The sequence below is a fragment of the Salvia miltiorrhiza genome, chromosome 3 (genome assembly GCF_028751815.1).
Source record: "Salvia miltiorrhiza cultivar Shanhuang (shh) chromosome 3, IMPLAD_Smil_shh, whole genome shotgun sequence".
NCBI classification, from domain to species: Eukaryota; Viridiplantae; Streptophyta; class Magnoliopsida; order Lamiales; family Lamiaceae; genus Salvia; species Salvia miltiorrhiza.
Genome location: NC_080389.1, coordinates 5,759,363 through 5,772,209, shown reverse-complemented (window position 1 = coordinate 5,772,209; position 12,847 = coordinate 5,759,363). Strand labels below are relative to the sequence as shown.

The window sequence follows — 12,847 nt, the reverse complement described above, 5'->3', positions numbered from 1 at the left end:
AATTTTTAAACATATTTTATATTTACTGAGAAAATACATATGTTCACATTTTTTTTTCATTATAGGGTGAGACGGAGACAGGGGGGTGGCTGGTAGTGGCCACCGCCCCCCTCAAAAATTTAAATTTTTCTATGTTTATATATGCATAAATATATAAATGTTTATTTAAATATATATGTGTATACAATTTTTTAGTGGCCCATTCTATGATCGAGCCCAATATAATTTCTAATTAAAACCCAATTTAATAAGTTGAACTAAACAAAATTCATTTAATAAAATATAGTGAAACTTGGTTATACAAAAATTGATTTGCTTGTTTTATTCACTCATATATACTTAACTTAAGGATAATCGTGTTATTTAAAACTATATAATCTATGAAAATATTTTTCAATATTATTATTACTATTATTATTATTGTACTTGTCTTTTAATAGAAAATGTATGAAATGCCCAAAAAAAATTTGTTTGTTATTTAGATTAATAAAAAAATGCTTGAAATATACGAAATGTTCAAAAAAAAATTGAAGTGTATTGAAACTAATTTGTAATATATTGAAACTATATAAGCTATGAAAATGTTGTTTGTTATTATTATTAGGGTAAATATTAAGAAAACCCCTGAAGTATACCATTTTTATCAAAAATATCCTAAAACTTTCAAAATGTCCTCTAAACCCTTAAACTATCAGGTTTTTATCAAATATATTATGTATTTATTTTCTGGTCACGGAAAACGTGATGTGGCTCGACGGATGCCACAATGTAATTTATATTCTATTTTTTTAAAATGCAATGGCAAAAATGACGTCGTTTCGTACTATATCATTTGAAAAAAATCCACTCTCAAATTAAAATTCACTTCTATCGTGTTTGAAATTCACGCTTATAACCTAGAATTAGGGATAAACACGATAGAATATGGTACGAAACGAATTCGTTTTTGCCATGTCGTTTAAAAAAAATAGAATATAAATTACATTGTGGCATCCGGCGAGCCACATCACGTTTTCGGTGACCAAAAAATAGATGCATGATATATTTGATAAAAACTTGATAGTTTGCAGGTTTAGAAAATATTTCAAAAGTTTCAGGGTATTTTTGATAAAACAGGTATAGTTCAGCGATTTTTATGATATTTACCCTTATTATTATTATGCTCGTATTTTAATAAAAAAATGACTTAAATATACGAAGCATAATCTCATTAACTTATATTACATTCTCAAAAAGTAATGACTCAATTATACTGTATTACAATATGTAAAATTCTCCCCTGCATGGCTGCATACAACAGGGAGCTTGTAGGAGTCATTTAAAACATAGAATGGAAATTAAAAACATAGAATGGAAATTAAAAACATATGAGGGCATCATAGCATAGTTCATAGTTACAGACATATCAAAAGCCTACTAACACATAAACAGATCCATTATACGCCTTCAGTGAGGGGCATATGAACCAACGGAGCTCCCACATTCTCCTCTAGTTACCACACGGCCATGAGCTTCAATCGGAGCAGCGGCAGACACCTGCGATTTCCCGGCATCTTTTGTGGTAGTTTGGTGAGCGTTGGGATCTTTTGATGTAACCTCTTCCTCTGAGTCAGATGAAGACAAGAAAGGACCAGATTCCTCCATTGGTGAATCAGATGGTGATCCGTAGCTTGCCATCACTGGTGGGCGTCCGATCCAGTGTTTCCCATTACCACCAAAGAGAATGCTTAGCTTGTAGTACTCAGGATCTCCAGCGTAGAAATAGGCTTGGTTGAATATTTTCTCCTTTAAAAAAATATGAAAACAATGAATGTGTGTGGATAAATTGCATAACTAATCAATAATGCAGAAAATTGCAAAATTCTCCTACCTTGAACAATCTCCTCCACACGTCATCACTAGCATGGACGCGATTTTCCTCAAGATCATATTTCATTTCCGGATGGTAAATCAAGGATCTATATGTGATGTATCGTTCCTCTAGAAATGAAACACGCTCTATGATTGCTTCCAAGTCAAAATCAACTTCATAGTAGCGATTGACCTCATCCCTTGCAGCTTCAAGGGCATGGCGACTTTTGTGTGGTGGCTCATACTTGCACGCAAAGGCATTTCGAATGATGTAGCGCATGAGTCTGGCGTCCATCGCCCGTGTCCACTTTCCTGGATACAAGAACCACGACTGAGGTGCTATGCCGCCTGAAGATTTGTTACCAGCCATCTTCAAGTTCTCTGATTTTTTTTTGCGTGAGAGATGGAAAATTGCAGCTTCCTTTCCTTGACAGCCCCTTAAATGGTTTTGCAGGAGAAAAAATTGCATTTATGAACCTTGTCATGTCAATATATATGCATGACAACTAATAATTAAAAATCATTAATGGCGTCAAAGGGGATATGTTTCGTCTCACGTTAATACTGAAAAACTTAAATATTACTCCCTCCGTCCACCAATTCAAGGCCTACTTGCCTTTTCGGTCCGTCCACAAAAACAAGGCCTACCTATTTTTGGTAAGTTTTTATTCATTATTTAATCAAAAAGGTCAAAGATTCTTTACAAAAAAATGGGACTCTTTCTCCACTCAACTAATAATACAATAAATCTATGTAGCCACATTGTGGCCACCCACACACTAATATAATAAAAAAAATCTCGATTTATTTAATTTATTTTTTTTAATAAAAATAGGATTTAGTTATTTTATTATATTTTATACATTGTACTTATTTTTTTAATTTTTTTTTGCATTTCTTATTTTTAATTTTTTTTTAATAAAAATAAAAAGGTTACCAAAAAAATTGCAAATAAATAACTACAATGTAGAGAATATGATAAAATAACTAAATCTTATTTTTATTTTAAAAAATAAGTTAAATAAATTAAATTATTTTTTATTTAGATATAGGCCTTTAATTGGTGGACGGAGGGAGTACCAGCCAATATTATACGGTGACGTAATGTGAAAATGGCGTAAAATGGGGCGTTTCTAGAAATGTAACTTGCAAAACTTAAATAATTATTCATTATTATAGAGAAATTAATGTGAAATTCTTATCAAAGGGGGTGTTTCTTTTAATTTAACATGCAAAACTTAAATAGAGTTCATTATTATAGAGAAATATTGTAAAATATTTTCCGTGCGTTGCACGAGTGCAAATACTAGTTAGTATTCAGTAATAATGCAGATTGATTCTAGTGCATTGATACATGTTAAATTTTACATTTCATGCTTTGCTATATAATTTAAATCTTTAATATCTATGTATATTTTATACATTATACATTAGATCATTAGGAGTAAATAAAATACAAATGATAATTTTATTTTTATGCCTTTAACCTGATTAGCCCGATGGGCTAGCCCGAAACCCGAAAGTTTAGGGTTAGGGTTGGAGATTTACAACCCGAAAAACTCTCCCATAGGCCACCATTAATCCGACATGACACACAACCCCCCACATCTCAAATCACTATCTACCACCAATTAAAGTTTCTTGGATGGGGCAAGCCACAAACACCATCAAAAATCCATCTATAAATTTAACTTTAAGACACATAAACCTCGTCACCACCCAAATCTAGCTTCACCATCTTCCTACATTCTTGAATCATAAAATGAGTTTCTCACACGAAGAGCTGCAAAGACAGTTCCTCTACAATCACAAATGGGATTCCCGCAAAGACAAGATGCTGATCTCATCCTTGTTGGCTAAGAAGGAGGCTTGTAAGCCAGATCTCCCTACTGAGTCGCCGCATGCTATTGTGGCCGCCATGGACGCTGTTAATGATGTCTACAAGGCGGGCTTGCGTGCACTCGACGTCGTGAAGCGCATTCAGTTCCTCCGGAAGCGCTACCTCACGTTTGCCGAGCTAGCAAACAGGGCTGATACTTTTTGGGAGCTCCCAAAAAACGTCGTGCACGCCGACGAAGCTGTGTGGACTCGTCTAGTCCAGGTTATATTCCCATATACGAGTTTCTTGGTTTGTTATTCCCTCTCTGTGAGACTTGTATTTACTCATCCATGTTTGATATATATTTTTGATATTTGAAGGAGAAGAGATTAAATGAAGCGTATCGCCATCTAGGCGAACCATTATACTTCATGCTCGTGCAGCTTTTCGGCCCCACCGACGTGATTGTGAAGCTTGAGAACAGCACCACCACGGGGTGGCCAGAGGACAGCACTGAAGCTGTAGAGGACAGCACAGAAGTCCTAGAGTCCAGCTCTTCCGACGACGAGATCGTCTCACCACTTGTTAAAGCTACTTCCCATGTGGTGCGCAAGCTCTACGAGGACGGTGCATCTTCAAGTGCCTCTCCGAATCCCAGCTCCGACAGCCTCCCAACGATATTTCCACCAACCCTCCCCTCTGACTTCGCTAACAATCCCGACGCCGGTAAGGATGGCAAGTAGGTCCAGCCATCCTATGAAAGTTTTCTGTTGTTAGCTTTCCCCCTTACGGGCTCCCACTTGCATTTTTTGTGATCGCAAATTGTTAAGGGAGTTCCCCTTTTGTCAATGATGTCTAGGGGGTCTGTTAATTATTTGTTTCCTCCAACTGATCGAATATATATATAAACTATCAAGTATGAAGCTTGTTTATTGCCCGATCGAAGGTTTGTCTAAATGGCGCAAAACTAGAATGCAAACAGTGATGGAATCTACTGATACATAGCTAAGATCAATATGGAATTTTCTGCAGAATTAGGAAGATGTAAAATTTGACCAAGTTAGCTATGCAAATAAAATATTGGGAAAATTCATAGTACGCATAGAACCGAAAAGAAGGAGTACACCATCAAACCCTATTTGGTCTGCTAATTTCAGTCTCGAAGATGGATACGGAACTTATGAGACAGTGTTCTACCAAAGTGAATTTAATAACATCATTCACTTGAAGACCATGACCTACACAGTACGCATACCATCCTTGCCCCATCTTAATTGCCAATTCATTTGTTGTTGTTCCTTCACGTGTAATGGAAATTGGCCACATGACACCATCTTTGTCCATAAGAGTTATACCCGTTGTTTCCTCGAACAAATGTTCGTCTGTGAACGATCGCGCTATGGTCTGCAAAACAAAGTTATAATTAGAGTAGCACTACTATGATAACCTTTGAGTGTAACATTACTTACCAATTTTGAAGAATGAGTAACAGGTTTTCTAAGTTTTACTAAGTAATATGGTGCACGTTGACCAAGCAGGCGGCAACAACACAAGGGTTTGTATAAAATTTCAGCTCCATAGTGACCAAAGATGTGTGCATCGAATTGTAAGTTTCTTCTGTGAATGCATGACAGCGTGAATCCATTATGTATTTGGTTGGTTTTCACGAAATGCATCCAACCATGTGCAAAACTCCATCTGGCGTACACGTTGGCTCTGGCTATGGTTACCTTATATTTGCCCTTACGTGTGGTAAGTGTTAATTCTGCCGATAGTTGCCCTCCAATGGCATCTGAGATGTTTCTGGGTAGACGCTGTTAATTATTGACAACACATATCAGTGATGCTTGCTAATATAAATGCTTGTATAAACCATGAAATTAATTCTTACCGGTCCTTCCAATTCTTTTGCCCTCGTAATCTGCAGAGAAAAGCTTCGACCTTGATCCATGTTCTAATTTCCATGAGGACTAAAAAAAATAGGATTTGCAGTTGGTTAATAAATTTTTTTGAAGGTAGGATTCACATTTATAGGAAAATAGTATTGACATTTTTTTTTTCCACACAATTAATAAAGTAAAAAAACTAGGGTTTTTCCCGCCCTTTTGGCGCAAGATTCACATTTTTGGCGCCATTTTAGAAATTAAGGCAGCAATTTTTTACTACTAGTATTATATTATTTAATTTACTTTAAGTAATTAATTTAATTTAATTTAATTTAATACATTCACCCTATTTCGGTCCAGTCAACAAGTCAACTATTATTACTACGATTATTATTTAATTATTAATTAAAAGTACTTTTTTCACCCTTACTTTATTGACCACACAAATACTCTCAAACAGCAAATTAGTAAATAGATTGCGACCAGCATAGTTCATAGTAATAATTTCATAGTTAGCAAACTAAAAACAACATTAATATTTAAAACATAGTAATACTTAAAAAAAAAAACATAAATTGTTAATAACTTCAATCTAGTCCAGGAGGATGGGATTGTCTTCATGGAGGCCGACGATATGACGGCCACACTTCTTCCGGTAGGACCCTGGCTCTTCCTTCACCTTCATAAGGCCAGAAGTACCTTCACCGGATTTGCGGTATTTCCTCTCTTTTGAATGCCCAGCATCTGCAAAACAATCACAGTCCGCAAACTCACCTAACTTTGGCTTCATATTATCTATACCGCAAACTTTGAGAAGCAGCCGTTCCTCGTTCAGATCCTCCATGACAAAAACAAGTCCGTCACCGACCCCCAGTTTGAACTTCTTGTACTCCACCAGAGGCTTGATCGAGAAATATTTCTTCCCAGTGGATGCCTTGTATTTTGTCTCTATCTCAGTCCGACCAGTCCGGCCAATTTTCAGTTTCACTGTCAGAGTATTCTTCCTGATCAATCTTTGGATTTGGATGGGCAAACACTGAAACCACCACAATAAAATAAGAATGAAAAAATTAGCACCTTCAATTCGAATCTCAAAATACAGGCACATATGTCATTTAATAACTTACGACATAACACGGCTGAACAAGGTGATACTTCTTCAGCCAGACATGAAACAAGGGCTTTCCAGGATACATCCTTCGCGCTGCCTCCAGTGCACGAAAATGTGAATCCGGAGGCACACCTCTCCTTTTACCAACCATTTCGGGGCAAGATTCAAGAGTTCCTGCAATTAAATTGAAAGAGGATTTAGATTTCGAATTAAACAAAAAAATTATTGATTCTACCAGTGCAGTCTAAACGAAATCGCCGGCATACCTGTTATTTGCAACTGTTGCAACCCTAGAGTTCCACCGGAAAGGATTTGTAAAGAGATAAGTATATGTTTATATATAGTTAAATACTAGTATCAGTTTTTTAATTAAAAAATATAAAAAAAGAAATGTATAAATCTAGTAAAGATATGTGACAGTCAATAACGTAATTATCGGTTTTTCATTTATTGTCTTTATTTAATATTTAAGTACTATACTTTTAAGTTATATATATATATATATATATATATATAGGGGCGCGCTCCAGTGAGACCCCCTATTTTTCGTGTAACATGAGTACAATGAATAAGACATAGTATAATACTAATGAACAATTATTCTTATTGTTATATATAGTTTCATGAAATGAAAGAAGAATTAATTCTTGAAAATCAAAGTTGTAAATCAAACTATTATTCTTAGTGTTATACATAGTTTCATGAAATGAAACAAGAATTAATTCTTGAAAATCAAAGTTGTAAATCAAACTATTATTCTTATTGTTATATATAGTTTCATTTCATGAAAGAAAAATTAATTCTTGAAAAACAAAGTTGTAAATCAAACTATTATTCTTATTGTTATACATAGTTTCATGAAATGAAAGAAGAATTAATTCTTGAAAATCAAAGTTGTAAATCAAACTATTATTCTTATTGTTATATATAGTTTCATGAAATGAAATAAGAATTAATTCTTGAAAATCAAAGTTGTAAATCAAACTATTATTCTTAGTGTTATATATAGTTTCATGAAATGAAATAAGAATTAATTCTTGAAAATCAAAGATGTAAATCAATCAAACTATTATTCTTAGTGTTATATATAGTTTCATGAAATGAAATAAGAATTAATTCTTGAAAATCAAAGTTGTAAATCAAACTATTATTCTTAGTGTTATATATAGTTTCATGAAATGAAATAAGAATTAATTCTTGAAAATTAAAGATGTAAATCAAACTATTATTCTTATTGTTAACTATAATTTCATGAAATGAAACAAGAATTAATTCTTGAAAATCAAAGTTGTAAATCAAACTATTATTCTTATTGTTATATATAGTTTCATTTCATGAAAGAAAAATTAATTCTTGAAAAACAAAGTTGTAAATCAAACTATTATTCTTATTGTTATACATAGTTTCATGAAATGAAAGAAGAATTAATTCTTGAAAATCAAAGTTGTAAATCAAACTATTATTCTTATTGTTATATATAGTTTCATGAAATGAAATAAGAATTAATTCTTGAAAATCAAAGTTGTAAATCAAACTATTATTCTTAGTGTTATATATAGTTTCATGAAATGAAATAAGAATTAATTCTTGAAAATCAAAGTTGTAAATCAAACTATTATTCTTATTGTTAACTATAATTTCATGAAATGAAACAAGAATTAATTCTTGAAAATCAAAGTTGTAAATCAAACTATTATTCTTATTGTTAACTATAATTTCATGAAATGAAACAAGAATTAATTCTTGAAAATCAAAGTTGTAAATCAAACTATTATTCTTATTGTTATATATAGTTTCATGAAATGAAACAAGAATTAATTCTTGAAAATCAAAGTTGTAAATCAAACTATTATTCTTAGTGTTATATATAGTTTCATGAAATGAAATAAGAATTAATTCTTGAAAATCAAAGATGTAAATCAATCAAACTATTATTCTTAGTGTTATATATAGTTTCATTTCATGAAAGAAAAATTAATTCCTGAAAAACAAAGATGTAAATCAATCAAACTATTATTCTTATTGTTATATATAGTTTCATGAAATGAAATAAGAATTAATTCTTGAAAATCAAAGTTGTAAATCAAACTATTATTCTTATTGTTAACTATAATTTCATGAAATGAAACAAGAATTAATTCTTGAAAATCAAAGTTGTAAATCAAACTATTATTCTTATTGTTAACTATAATTTCATGAAATGAAACAAGAATTAATTCTTGAAAATCAAAGTTGTAAATCAAACTATTATTCTTATTGTTATATATAGTTTCATGAAATGAAATAAGAATTAATTCTTGAAAATCAAAGTTGTAAATCAAACTATTATTCTTATTGTTAACTATAATTTCATGAAATGAAACAAGAATTAATTCTTGAAAATCAAAGTTGTAAATCAAACTATTATTCTTATTGTTAACTATAATTTCATGAAATGAAACAAGAATTAATTCTTGAAAATCAAAGTTGTAAATCAAACTATTATTCTTATTGTTATATATAATTTCATGAAATGAAATAAGAATTAATTCTTGAAAATCAAAGATGTAAATCAATCAAACTATTATTCTTAGTGTTATATATAGTTTCATTTCATGAAAGAAAAATTAATTCTTGAAAAACAAAGTTGTAAATCAAACTATTATTCTTATTGTTATACATAGTTTCATGAAATGAAAGAAGAATTAATTCTTGAAAATCAAAGTTGTAAATCAAACTATTATTCTTATTGTTATATATAGTTTCATGAAATGAAATAAAAATTAATTCTTGAAAATCAAAGTTGTAAATCAAACTATTATTCTTATTGTTAACTATAATTTCATGAAATGAAACAAGAATTAATTCTTGAAAATCAAAGTTGTAAATCAAACTATTATTCTTATTGTTAACTATAATTTCATGAAATGAAACAAGAATTAATTCTTGAAAATCAAAGTTGTAAATCAAACTATTATTCTTATTGTTATATATAGTTTCATGAAATGAAATAAGAATTAATTCTTGAAAATCAAAGTTGTAAATCAAACTATTATTCTTAGTGTTATATATAGTTTCATGAAATGAAATAAGAATTAATTCTTGAAAATCAAAGTTGTAAATCAAACTATTATTCTTAGTGTTATACATAGTTTCATGAAATGAAACAAGAATTAATTCTTGAAAATCAAAGTTGTAAATCAAACTATTATTCTTATTGTTATATATAGTTTCATGAAATGAAACAAGAATTAATTCTTGAAAATCAAAGTTGTAAATCAAACTATTATTCTTATTGTTATATATAGTTTCATGAAATGAAATAAGAATTAATTCTTGAAAATCAAAGATGTAAATCAATCAAACTATTATTCTTAGTGTTATATATAGTTTCATTTCATGAAAGAAAAATTAATTCTTGAAAAACAAAGTTGTAAATCAAACTATTATTCTTATTGTTATACATAGTTTCATGAAATGAAAGAAGAATTAATTCTTGAAAATCAAAGTTGTAAATCAAACTATTATTCTTATTGTTATATATAGTTTCATGAAATGAAATAAGAATTAATTCTTGAAAATCAAAGTTGTAAATCAAACTATTATTCTTATTGTTAACTATAATTTCATGAAATGAAACAAGAATTAATTCTTGAAAATCAAAGTTGTAAATCAAACTATTATTCTTATTGTTAACTATAATTTCATGAAATGAAACAAGAATTAATTCTTGAAAATCAAAGTTGTAAATCAAACTATTATTCTTATTGTTATATATAGTTTCATGAAATGAAACAAGAATTAATTCTTGAAAATCAAAGTTGTAAATCAAACTATTATTCTTATTGTTATATATAGTTTCATGAAATGAAATAAGAATTAATTCTTGAAAATCAAAGATGTAAATCAATCAAACTATTATTCTTAGTGTTATATATAGTTTCATTTCATGAAAGAAAAATTAATTCTTGAAAAACAAAGTTGTAAATCAAACTATTATTCTTATTGTTATACATTGTTTCATGAAATGAAAGAAGAATTAATTCTTGAAAATCAAAGTTGTAAATCAAACTATTATTCTTATTGTTATATATAGTTTCATGAAATGAAATAAGAATTAATTCTTGAAAATCAAAGTTGTAAATCAAACTATTATTCTTATTGTTAACTATAATTTCATGAAATGAAACAAGAATTAATTCTTGAAAATCAAAGTTGTAAATCAAACTATTATTCTTATTGTTAACTATAATTTCATGAAATGAAACAAGAATTAATTCTTGAAAATCAAAGTTGTAAATCAAACTATTATTCTTATTGTTATATATAGTTTCATTTCATGAAAGAAAAATTAATTCTTGAAAAACAAAGTTGTAAATCAAACTATTATTCTTATTGTTATACATAGTTTCATGAAATGAAAGAAGAATTAATTCTTGAAAATCAAAGTTGTAAATCAAACTATTATTCTTATTGTTATATATAGTTTCATGAAATGAAATAAGAATTAATTCTTGAAAATCAAAGTTGTAAATCAAACTATTATTCTTAGTGTTATATATAGTTTCATGAAATGAAATAAGAATTAATTCTTGAAAATCAAAGATGTAAATCAATCAAACTATTATTCTTAGTGTTATATATAGTTTCATGAAATGAAATAAGAATTAATTCTTGAAAATCAAAGTTGTAAATCAAACTATTATTCTTAGTGTTATATATAGTTTCATGAAATGAAATAAGAATTAATTCTTGAAAATCAAAGATGTAAATCAAACTATTATTCTTATTGTTAACTATAATTTCATGAAATGAAACAAGAATTAATTCTTGAAAATCAAAGTTGTAAATCAAACTATTATTCTTATTGTTATATATAGTTTCATTTCATGAAAGAAAAATTAATTCTTGAAAAACAAAGTTGTAAATCAAACTATTATTCTTATTGTTATACATAGTTTCATGAAATGAAAGAAGAATTAATTCTTGAAAATCAAAGTTGTAAATCAAACTATTATTCTTATTGTTATATATAGTTTCATGAAATGAAATAAGAATTAATTCTTGAAAATCAAAGTTGTAAATCAAACTATTATTCTTAGTGTTATATATAGTTTCATGAAATGATGAGAATAAGGCTTGTATTAATGGAAAAGAAAAAGAGTACAAAACATCCAAGAAAGCGCAAAAGAGAGCAAACAAAAGATCGAGCCTCATTAAAACCTTCTAAGAAGAAGAGACCTTAGAAGGAAAAAGAGTACTCGTGAAAGACTCACATTCGGTTCAGGAGCGGGAAGAGACAACTTCAGGAGTTCCGGCCTAACCATCACCCCTAAGAAGCTCGGCTCAAGAAAACTGGAAGAAGAATAACCAAGAAAGAAAACAGGAGACCAGCAACAAAAGAAAACAACCCAACCAAAGCCTAAGGGAACCAACGAACCTGCTTATATAACCATACGGATATGACTATGCGTCGACATATCCCTTGCAACCGCAATCCTAATCTCCTCAATCGCAAAAGGCCACCAGCCTTCCTGCCGATCATCATTGGCCATAATATCTGCCGGTTGATTACCCTCACGGTAAATATGCGAGACCATCAAAGAAAAATCCCGAAGCAGGCGAAGAGTATGCTGCCAAAAAGCCCTAAATCTCCAAGGAACATCACTCGAGCGAGAGTACAAAAGGTGAACCACATACATAGAGTCAGCCTCAACCCACAGATGCCGCCAGCCTCGGGTATGAGCAATGTGAATAGCATAGATCACAGCCAACAATTCCGCCTCGAAAGCAAAGCCGTTGCCGCCTTTAAAATGAAAACAACCTCGGACATGAGACCACTTGTCTCGAAAAACCCCACCCGCAGCAATAACTCCAGGAGCTCCCGCCGCCGAGCCATCTGTATTTACTTTAATCCATTGACCAACGGGAGGCCACCAGTGAACCTCCACCATACAGGGGGGAGGAGCAGCACGGCTCCTCACCCCAATCGCACGAGTGATCGAATAGTCAGCCCAAGAATTAGAAATATTACCCAACTTCCGGAAAACCCCATCAATCTCCATAAAGTAAGCCTTGACAAAGGCCAAAACCGCACGTCTATCAAAACACAAATCCTCAAAAATAAGCGCATTGCGTCCCGACCAGATACGCCACATCAGAGTGATAATTCCCGCCTTCCAAAAAGAACCAATTTGGGAA

At 30.7% G+C, this 12,847-nt stretch overlaps 2 protein-coding genes across 2 annotated transcripts; both read right to left on the bottom strand.

Annotated features, from left to right (window-relative positions):
• Positions 1 to 1,196: 1,196 nt before the first annotated feature.
• On the bottom strand, positions 1,197 to 2,306 carry LOC131017197 (uncharacterized). Its single transcript, XM_057945933.1, has 2 exons — positions 1,871 to 2,306; positions 1,197 to 1,785 (listed from the first exon to the last, which is right to left on the bottom strand). The coding sequence occupies exons 1-2, from the start codon at positions 2,219 to 2,221 to the stop codon at positions 1,447 to 1,449; spliced, it is 690 nt and encodes a 229-aa protein (XP_057801916.1). The 5' UTR covers positions 2,222 to 2,306; the 3' UTR covers positions 1,197 to 1,446.
• A 3,741-nt stretch (positions 2,307 to 6,047) lies between these two features.
• Positions 6,048 to 6,934, bottom strand: LOC131017196 (uncharacterized). The gene is made up of 2 exons (XM_057945931.1): positions 6,684 to 6,934; positions 6,048 to 6,592 (listed from the first exon to the last, which is right to left on the bottom strand). Exons 1-2 carry the CDS (start codon positions 6,816 to 6,818, stop codon positions 6,149 to 6,151), a joined length of 579 nt encoding a protein of 192 aa, XP_057801914.1. The 5' UTR covers positions 6,819 to 6,934; the 3' UTR covers positions 6,048 to 6,148.
• Between the last annotated feature and the right edge of the window lie 5,913 nt (positions 6,935 to 12,847).

Excerpts from the sequence above, each read along its gene's own strand:
- LOC131017197 (XM_057945933.1), bottom strand. The coding sequence starts at position 2,221 with ATGGCTGGTAACAAATCTTCAGGCGGCATAGCACCTCAGTCGTGGTTC. Across the intron at positions 1,786-1,870 it reads TGTGGAGGAGATTGTTCAAG|GAGAAAATATTCAACCAAGC; the intron begins GTAGGAGAATTT and ends ATTTTTTTAAAG.
- LOC131017196 (XM_057945931.1), bottom strand. The coding sequence starts at position 6,818 with ATGGTTGGTAAAAGGAGAGGTGTGCCTCCGGATTCACATTTTCGTGCA. Across the intron at positions 6,593-6,683 it reads TTGTTCAGCCGTGTTATGTC|TGTTTGCCCATCCAAATCCA; the intron begins GTAAGTTATTAA and ends TGGTGGTTTCAG.